The following is an 11,034-nucleotide window of genomic DNA, read 5'->3' as shown; positions in this document are numbered from 1 at the left end:
TCTTGCACTTTTTGTTTGTTTAAAATGAGTATTTCTGAATTGATCTCCAATTGCAGGCTTTTAAAACAGAAACGCTGATGACCTGCATGTGTTTCTGCATTGTGCTAATGTATTACGATCTAAAATCTCCCCCTTTTAGAATCAGTACACTGACAAACCTAAAAATGACAAACCCAATCATTAAGATATCCACTAAAGTACAGTAAATGATCAAATGGAGGTGTGTTATTGCTGATGATGACGGAGCAGGAGTGTGTAATCAGTCGATGTACTGCGACAGCCAGCGGAAACCTTCACCGTAACCCTGCTTCTTCAAAACGCTGCACATGAACACCTCCAGCGGCCGAACGTTCAGCTCCTTCAGAGAAACACTGCCCTGAAAACAACAACACCGCACAGATTTTATAGTTATTTACAGTTTATATAGTGTCAGACTACAGGGTGTGCAGTAGTATTATGCAAATACTTTATGCACTGTACCTATTTCAAATCACAAATCAATGCTGTTTACTGAATAAAAAAGCTAAAAAAAAACAGTAATTGCATAGAAGTGTTGTTAAAAATATAGATATTCATTCAGCCACAGTGGAATGAACCACCAACTATTCCAGCATATGTTTGACACGCCTTCCAGCTGCAACCCAGTACTGGGAAACACCCATACACACTCATACACTACAGACAATTTAGTTCAGGGGTGTCCAAACTCGGTCCTGGAGGGCCAGTGTCCTGGAGAGTTTATCTCCAACTTGCTTCAACACACCTGCCAGGAAGTTTCTAGCATACCTAAGAGCTTGATTAGCTGGTTCAGGTGTGTTTGATTTGGGTTGGAGCTAAACTTTCCAGGACACCGGCCCTCCAGGACCGAGTTTGGACATCCCTGATTTAGTTCATCAATTCCCCTAAAGACCCTTTTCACATTTCCGGGTTTCTCAATAGCAGAAGTGGTCATAGTTGGTAAACCCAGAGCGCAGTGAATGGGAGAGATAAACAAATATTTGTTTTACAATCCTATTTGCTCAAATAATAAAAGAAAACTTCATGATGGTGTTATCAAGACTTTCATAAAAAGAGAAAAAATAGTGAGACTGATGAGCCAGAGGAGAGAACAATGTCAGATTTACTGTCCTGTTCCATAGACGCTGCATTAAAAACACCTCGCATAAGCAGTAATTCGTTTTTGTAATTTGAAGCAAAGATGATTTAATGCATCCATATATGCATATAAATGTTCATTAGTTTAAAAAAAAAATCTAAATATTAAAAACTTAAGGATTTAAGATGCTGATGACCGCTAAATGCGTCATAACAGTATTGTGAAAAGGGTCCATAGCGCATGTGTTTATACTTGGGGTGGGGGGGAAGAACATGCAAACTCCACACAGAAACGCCAACTGACCCAGCCAAGGCTCAAACTAGCGACCTTCTTGCTGTGAGGCCACAGAGCTAACCACTGAGCCACCGTGGTGCCAAATATAGACGTATTGGTAATTATCGATACTGAAATATTTACTCAAAATTATACAAACTTGCTTTCGGTTAGTATCAATGCTGCTCTCTCGCATTCTCTCTTAACAGGAGGGAAATTTATGGTTAATTATAATAATATTAAGGGGCATGATGGTGGCACAGTGGGTGGCACAATTGCCTCACAGCAAGAAGGTTGCTGGTTTGAGCCTCGGCTGGGTCAGTTGGCATTTTTGTGTGGAGTTTGCGTGGGTTTCCTTCGGGTGCTCTGGTTTTCCCCACTAGTCGAAAGACATGTGGTACAGGTGAAATTGTCCATAGTGTATGTGTGTGTATGGATGTTTCCCAGTGATGGGTTGCAGCTGGAAGGGCATCCACTGCGTAAAACATATGCTGGATAAGTTGCCGGTTCATTCCCCTGATTAATAAAGAGACTAAACCAAAAAGAAAATGAATATGTATGTATGTATGTATATGTGTGTGTATGTATATGTGTGTATATATATATATATATATGCATGTATGAGATAAATAAACTGATTTCTTTCCTCTTTGCCATGATGACAGTAAATAATATTAGACTAGATATTCTTCAAGACACTAGTATTCAGCTTAAAGTGACATTTAAAGGCTTAATTAGGGTAAAGTTAGGGTAATTAGGCAAGTCATTGTATAACAGTGGTTTATTCTGGAGACAATCCAAAACTAATATTGCTGAAGGAGGCTAATAATATTGACCACAGCAGTTATTACTTTTTTTTTTTTGTTAAATATAATTTTAGGTTCTACTTTTTATCTGATAAGACCTGCACTTCATCAGTCTGCTTGATGTGATGTAGTTTTTGCCAGATGCTTTCACAGATATAAATGTGTGTGTGTGTGTGTGTGTGAGGGTGTTTGCATCATTAATGTTGGTCTGCAGCTCTCCATGTTTGCAGCTTTCCATTGTTGCAGATGTGAAATGTTGTTGTGCTGATAGTAAAAGGCCTCAGTCGTCAGTCCGTCATCACCGTGCTTCAGTATTATTCTACTTCTATTATTATTCCTTCCAGAACTGTCTTGAGCATCTGTCTATGCTCCCGTCTCACACCTCCAAAAGCCACCGCATTCATTGCGTTTTATCTTGGTCTTCTGAGGCGCAGCTCATTTATTAGAGGAGAACAAACAACACAGTGGAGAATCCCTTACTCCACTTCTCTCAGTGATATCTGTGCAGGTTTAGCGGGAACTTGTTTCTGCTTAACTGAAAACGCTGCTTTATTCACTGATGTTTTATGCCATATTACAGTTTGTGCATAAATCTAATTCACATATTTGGATGAATAGCTTGTGTGTGTGTGTGTTTCTCTGACCTTCCCGGTGATCTGTCCATCCAGAGCGAACACTTCTCTGAGTCTGCTCTCGCTCACAGCCTCCGGCCGGTCGATCTTATTTCCCAGCACCAGCAGCGGCACACTGGAGATGGTCTCGTCTGACAGCAGAGCCTGACAAACACACAACAGAGTTCTCCTAAATAGCAGAAAGCTCAGTTTTCTCTTGAAGTTGTTCACAAAGCTGCTGGAATGGGACAATAGGCCTATTTCACAAATATGGCGATGGACAGCGGAATAGGGAAGTGTTGTTTTTCTGGTCGTCCAGCCTCCGCTATGATCGCCATTCATTATAATAGACTGAACAATTTAGTTTCCCATCAGTCATTATTTCATGATTAATATACTGTAACGGTCATTTAACCTTTAAGTTTTGACTTAAAGATAATTAGTTAAAACACTCAATGACTTCATCCACATAAAGAAAACATAAAAATCGAGCGTCTTAATTGTAGGATTGAGTCTAATAAACTAATTCAGGTCTTAACGTTCATTCATTCATTTTCCTTTGGCTTAGTCCCTTTATCATCAGGGGTCACCACAGCGGAATGAACCGCCAACTATTCCAGTATATGTTTTACACTGCGGATGCCCTTCCAGATGCAACCCAGTACTGGGAAACACCCATACACACTCGTACAGAAATGCAAATTGGCCCAGATGGGACTCAAACCAAAGACCTTCTTGGTGTGAGGCCACGGTGCAAACCACTGAGACACTGTGCTGCCGTGCAGTAGATGGCAGCATTCTCCTTATGTTATCACCCATGAACAAAATTTACAATTAGATATTCTTTAAAGTCACTTAATTTTACATTAGCGTGTGATTTGAGTGTGTATGTTGAAGAGAAAGAGAGACAGAAACTTACATCCAGCTCCACTTTTGACTCCGGGAGCCGCTCGTGATCAGCGCAGTCCACCAGAAACACCACACCGTTCACCGCGGGCAGATAATTCTTCCACACTCGCCGAGCTGAACACATCAACACCACACTTTAATTAAATTCCAGTGAAACTAAAACAAATCAGACTTTCTCCAGAGGAAAAATATCAGGGGAAATACTGTGAAAAATGTCTGTTACACTCTCTGTTACACTTCACTTGGGAAATGTATGACAGTATATCAGTCAAGTAAAACTCTAAAGTCCTCAAATCAAATGATGCTTCTTTGTATTATTATTATCAGAGATGCTCACTGAATCAAACTGTTGTGCAATAAAAAGATTATTTAATCCCTTGACTGATCCTTCACCATAGGAACGCTTAAATTTGCTTCTGTATATTTCAACTAATTCATAATCTAATCATGGCAAACTATATAATGTTGGAAATATCGAAGACTTGAATACATATTTTACTGTTGTTGAGTTTGGTAAGAAGAGTAATAGATTAAAACACATTCACAGTAATCATACAATCTATGGGATCATTTGCACTTATTTTTTTAAATCATAATATTGTAGTCAACATAAAGCAATCATGACAAACTATGTATCATTTGATAGACATTACTGTGCAACAGTTATTTATTTATTTATTTATTTATTGATTTGCAACAAGTATCCTGATCAGAGTCATATAGCATTACTTTGCTACAGCAATCCACATCAAAATTAAAAGTTTTTTTTTTAAGAGGCTAAATTCAAATCAAATCCCACTATACTGCCAATACTACTTCAGAATTTGTTGTCTGCTTTACAAATATTGTCAAAGGTATAAACAAATATGGTTATTAGGCCCATATATAGTCACAAATGTCATCTGGTGGTCATGTCTGGTACTGCACGCAAACTAAATACTGCTAAAAGCTCATTGAGATACTGAGACTTCAAATTTGGAATATAATTTGTTCACATATTTATTTTATTAAACGCATGGCTTGTGAAATACATATTGTATGTAATTGTTTCATTTTCATAAACTTTGTTTTAACAACTTGAAGTTTTCCAGCTACAATTTGGAAAGACAAGTGTCTTCTTTAAAATGAAACCAAGCTTAAATCTGTGCACCTAGGCCTTTGAGATTGGCATTAATTTAAGCTGAACATGTTGTTATGTCTAAATTCCAAAATAAAGCCAGCAGTTAAAAACAAATGAAAAAATATATACAGTTGAAGTCAAAATGATTCGCCCTTTTTGTGATTTTTATTTATTCTTTTTCAATTATTTCCCAAATGATGTTGAACAGATTCAGGAATTTTTCACAGTATTTCCTATAATATTTTTTCTTCTGGACAAAGTCTTATTTGTTTTATTTTGGCAAGAATAAAAGCAGTTCCTAATTGTTTTAAAGCCATTTTAAGGTCAATATTATTAGCCCCCTTCAGCAATATTAGTTTTGGATTGTCTCCAGAATAAACCACTGTTATACAATGACTTGCCTAATTACCCTAACTTTACCCTAATTAACCTAGTTAACCCTTTAAATGTCACTTTAAGCTGAATACTAGTGTCTTGAAGATTATCTAGTCTAATATTATGTGCTGTCATCATGACAAAGGGAAAAGAAATGCGTTATTAAAACAATCATGATTAGAAATGTTGATATTAATCTCTCTGTTAAATAGAAATCAGGAAAAAACAGTGTACAGGAGGGCAAATAATTCTGACCTTCCACAGAAATGATTATACATGTGTTTGGGAGCAACATAAGGGTGAGTAAATGTTGTCTGATCTTATTTTTACATCTCTTTACATTAGTTTACCAAAAAACAAAGCAGACTGAAGCTGTATATCTGACCTTGTACGTGTCCACCCAGATCAAACGTAGTGAATGTCATTCCTGCGATGGTCAGCTCTTCTGATGCTGAGAGGAAAGAGCATCAGGAATAATGTTAAAAATAATCACACACACACACACACACACACCTCTAGCATGTGTTAATGATGCTGAATTCAGTCTTACTGGGATGTAAAGTGGGCACATGTTGCCCTAATCTGTCATCTTTGAGCATGTGCAGGAGAGTCGTTTTTCCAGCATTGTCCAGTCCAAGAAAAACCAGCTTTCCAGACTTCTTATACAAACCTGCAGTAATAATACGACAAATATACAGGTGTTAGGGTAATTAGGCAAGTCATTGTATAGCTGCTTTGCTTTGTAAGGCAATTAAATATGATTTAAGGGGGCTAATAATATTGACCACAGCAGATTTATGTATTTTTTCATATAATTTCAGTTTAATTTTTTATCCGATGAGAAATTGTGCATAAACTGCAATGTGTAAACATTTATTGACCCCGGCAGAGAAAATAATTGTGCATAAACTGAAATGTAAACACATTTATTGACCTCGGCAGAGAAAAAAATAGTGTATGAACTGCGATGTAAACACTTAATAACCCTGACAAATCTGAACTCACCTAAAAACTGCAGCACTCCACTGAAGCCTCTGTAGATCCAGTCAAATATAAATGACATCGCAGATGATTCCTGGCAAAACAATACGAAAACAAACAAAACACAAGCAGTATTCATGTTATTTAAGGAGAATGTCTGATTTCAGAAATGTATTCTTTGCAAATTCTAAATAGGGAAATCATATCAGCAGCCAATGACTATTAAAGTACACTGTTCACAGTCAATTAGATGGTGTTAATGTTGTTTTGAAGTCATACTTGTATGCTAATTCCGATCGAATATTCACAGTAACATGGTTAACATTATAGAGACTGCTAAATGAACGAATGTGCGAATATAAAACCAACTTTACCTCAGACTGAAATTACATGCAAGTATGACTTCAAACAACATTAGCACTGTTTAATTTACTGTAAACACTGGTGTACTTTTATAGTCATTAGCTGCTAATAAAATAGACACTATTTAGAATAAGCAATGAATACTTTCCTGAAATTACGGAGAAAGTCTGAATGTGTGAATATAAAACCAACTTAAACCCCAATCTTATTGACACACACACACACACACACACACACATTTTAAAAAATTGTTTTATTATTAAGTTGATCTTTATTTGACCACATATTGAGGTGCTAGGGTATTAAATTCAGTATAATGGAATATTAAAGCAGCTTAACATCTATACTGTAATATGTAGAGTACACTACAGACAGCAGATCAGCTGACAGTGATGTTTATACACCTCCTGAACAGTAAACTACATTCAGAAGAATCCGGAATATATATATATATATAATAACACACACACACACACACACACACTTACTTTGACAGCGCTAACGTTAATCCCGGGCCCGAATGAATCCTCCGTTTCTCTCTGTGTGCGTTTCTGCTTTATTGTGTGTTGTTGACCGTGTGTGTTTGTGTCTCACCTGTTGTCAGATGAGTCTCTGGTTCTCGGTGTGTGATTTGTATGCGTTTCTCTCTCCCGGTACTTCTGTCTGTCCGCCGTTCTTGAACCGGAGCGTCTCTAGTAACCTGCAGAACCGCACACTAACCCCACTTCCGCTTTCACTTACGCCATCAGCGGCGCGCGATCTCATTGGATGGAGAACGGTTGCGCTCATAATATCATTAAACTAAGCCTTTTCTTTGGTCTTAATGTTACAGAATGTAGAAAATCTGCTGCTTAACAGTGTCCATATTTTGTGACTTAAATTAGTAATTATTATTATTAACATTAATTTTCCATTATTATATTTGAAAAGTAATTTAATTGGTATTAAACTCTTTTAAAAAAGTCAAACATTAAAACTGATCTAGTTTTTATTCTTTATCTTTATTTTATTTTATATATATATATATATATATATATATATATATATATATATATATATATATATATATATATATATATATATATATATATATATATATATATATATATATATAAATAACAGAGAAGATTTTTTCAATACATTTCTAATCATAATAGTGTTAACTCATCTCTAATAACTGATTTATTTTCTCTTTGTCATGATGACAGTAAATACTATTAGACTAGATATTCTTCAAGACACTTCTATACAGCTTAAAGTGACATTTAAAAGCTTAACTAGGTTAATTAGGTTAACTAGGCAGGTTAGGGTAATTAGGCAAGTTATTGTATAATGATGGTTTGTATATTGCTTAAAGGGGCTAATAATATTGACCTTAAAATTGTGTTTTAAAAAATAAAAAACTGCTTTTATTCTAGCCGAAATAAAGCAAATAAGACTTTGTCCAGAAGAAACAATATTATCAGACATGCTGTCAAAATTTCCTTGCTCTGTTTAACATAATTTGGGAAATATTAAAAAAAGAAAAAGCTGGGCTAATAATTCTGACTTCAACTGTATATATAAATACCAAAACTGGACAATAGAAGATTGGAGAAACGTTGCCTGGTCTGATGAGTCTCCATTTCTGCTGCCACATTCAGATGCTCGGGGCAGAATTTGGCCTCAGCAACATGAAAGCATGGATCCATCCTGCCTTGTATCAGCGGTTCAGGCTGGTGGTGGTGGTGTAATGGTGTGGGGGAGATTTTCTTGGCACACTTTGGGTCCATTAGTACCAATTGAGCATGGTGTCAACGCCACAGCCTACCTGAGTATTGTTGCTGACCATGTCCATCCCTTTATGAGCACAGTGTCTCCATCTTCTGTTGGCTACTTCCAGCAGGATAACGCACCATGTCATAAAGCGTGAATCATCTCAGACTGGTTTCTTGAACATGACAATGAGTTCACTGTACTCAAATGGCCTCCACAGTCGCCAGAGCTCAATCCTATAGAGCACCTTTGGGATGTGGTGGAACGGGAGATTGGCATTATGGATGTGCAGCCGACAAATCTGCAGCAACTGTGTGATGCTATCATGTCAATATGGAGCAACATCTCTGAGGAATATTTCCAGTAGCTTGTTGAATCTCTGACATGAAGGATTAAGGCAGTTCTGAAGGCAAAAGGGGGTCCAACCCCGGTACTATTAAAGTGTACCTAATTAAGTTTTCAGTGTAATATATTGTTATTAATTTCTGACTAGTGTTTTGTTAGTGGACAAATTATTTTTCATTTTCTTTTCTTTTGAAATATTGAATTATTCTGAAAAATATATGTATAACAAAAATAACTGCTTCTCTGAATGTACTGTTGAATGGTTATTTTAATTACCCAAGCAAGCTTACGTTTAGTAATTATTTGTATTATTATTTTTGTTTTTTCAAATTAACACTCGATCTTACTAATATTGTAAATTTATGCTGTTTATGATATTTATAAGCGGAAAAAATCAATAAAATTGTTGCTGTTTTGCGCTCTCTAGCGGGGATCTGTACGCATGCGCACTGCAGAAGATCTCCCGGACTCCGCTCTTCTCATCTCTTTATACTTCTTTCTTCTACAGCAGAATGAATGAAATGCTTCAATATGGATTTGATCATAACAAATTAGTGCACATCTTTATAATCAGCGCGGCGGAGCTGATTTAATCGCACGTTAATGTGTGTAAAAAAAGCTAATCTGTCATTTGGCTGTGTTGCACATACAACCGCTGACCGCTAGATGCCACTGTTCACACTCCAAAACCAACATCAGTCAAACCTGCTCAATCTGCGCGCTCACATTCAGAAGAAATTAATTATGCAAACAGAACTCATTGACCTTCATCTGGATTAAAATCACAGGTACATCATGTTTACACTGTCAAGAGGGAAATTAACACTTTTGTTGGCCCAAATAGTGAATAAAAATGACAAAACATTTGAAGGAAATATTAATTAAACAAAAAGATTGTAAAAAATGAATCAAATCGTTAATAAAAATGCAAAATTATCTTAAATATACTGTTAAAAATCATTGTTCTTGGGATAAAATGAGCATTAGCTGAACTATAAGAGAGAAAGAGTGTGTGTGTGTGTGTGTGTTGCATTAAATTAAAACATTTATCACATGCGCTTTTAATAAAGGTCTGATCATTTTTCTCAATCAACCTTTAATTGCATTTTAATTTGGTGTGAATAATGACAAGAACACTGTTAACTGCAGCACTTACAGGTTTATTGATTGATTAATTGGTATACTGATTGGTTGGTTGATTGGTAGAGTAATTGGCTGATTGACTTATTGACTGGTAGACTGATTTAATTTAAGTCTAATGATTGATTGATTGATTATTTGGTTGATTGGCCAGTAGATTGATGGGGTGACTGCTTGATTGATTGGTCAATGAATTGATTAGTAGGGTATTCACTTGATTGATCAGTTGATTGATTGGCCAATGGATTTATTGGTTAATTGGTGGACTGATAGGATGATTGACTAATTAACTGGTCAATCATGGATTGATTTTTTTCAATAATAGACTGATTGGTAGACTTATCAGTTGATTTATTGTTCAGTGGATTGATTGGTAGATTGATCGTTTGATTGGTCAATGATTGATTGGTTAATTGGTGAACTGATAGGTTGATTAATTGACTGATTAGTCAATGGAATGATTGGTTGATTGATTCATTAATAAATTGATTTGTTGATAGGTAGACTGATCGGTCAAAGGATTAATTGGTTGATTTGTAGACTGATTGTTTGATTGACTGGTTGATTGATTCATTAATAGATTGATTGGTTGATTGATTTATTGGTCAATAGATTCAGTTGATGGGTAGATTGATCGGTTGATTTTAATTGACTGATTGATTGTTCGAATAATTGATTATGGTTGATTTATTGGTCAATAGATTAATTGGAAGACTGAATGATTGGCCAATGGGTATATTGATAGTTGGATTGATTGGTAGACTGGTTGGTCAATAGATGTATTGATGGACTGATTGACTGATTAATTGATTGGAAGACTGATTGATTGGCTGATAGAAGGATTGGTTTTAATCAGTTGTTTGTAAGGCTGATCTGTAGATTGATTGGTCAATTGGTAGACTGATTGACTGATGTATTGTTTGGTTCATTGATTCAGTGATTGGACAATAGATGTATTGATTAGTTAAATAAGAACCTGCTGGATTGCAAAAATCTGTTCAGTTTAGCTGATCAATATTCACACTCCAAGAACAGAAAACAGTTTAAAGATGCTGAAGATGTGGATGATGCTGACGAGGTTGCCATGGTAACGGAGGGAGAAATAACGTCACGGCATTAGCAACAATTACCTGCAAAACCACAAGCAACTGTTTCCATGTAATTATACTTGCTCAAAAAGTAACTAATTAGTTTAATATGCTGCAATTAACACACATATATTTATAAATGCAGATAAACAGAGGCTGTATTTCAGAAACG

At 35.9% G+C, this 11,034-nt stretch overlaps 1 protein-coding gene across 1 annotated transcript; it reads right to left on the bottom strand.

Annotated features, from left to right (window-relative positions):
• On the bottom strand, positions 1-7,257 carry sar1aa (secretion associated, Ras related GTPase 1Aa). The gene is made up of 7 exons (XM_056469527.1): positions 7,129-7,257; positions 6,196-6,265; positions 5,741-5,860; positions 5,576-5,641; positions 3,706-3,809; positions 2,820-2,951; positions 1-376 (listed from the first exon to the last, which is right to left on the bottom strand). Exons 2-7 carry the CDS (start codon positions 6,251-6,253, stop codon positions 260-262), a joined length of 597 nt encoding a protein of 198 aa, XP_056325502.1. The 5' UTR covers positions 6,254-6,265; positions 7,129-7,257; the 3' UTR covers positions 1-259.
• Between the last annotated feature and the right edge of the window lie 3,777 nt (positions 7,258-11,034).

The sequence above is a fragment of the Danio aesculapii genome, chromosome 12 (assembly GCF_903798145.1).
Source record: "Danio aesculapii chromosome 12, fDanAes4.1, whole genome shotgun sequence".
In the NCBI taxonomy this organism is placed as follows: domain Eukaryota; kingdom Metazoa; phylum Chordata; class Actinopteri; order Cypriniformes; family Danionidae; genus Danio; species Danio aesculapii.
This window is presented reverse-complemented; position numbering and strand designations above follow the sequence as displayed.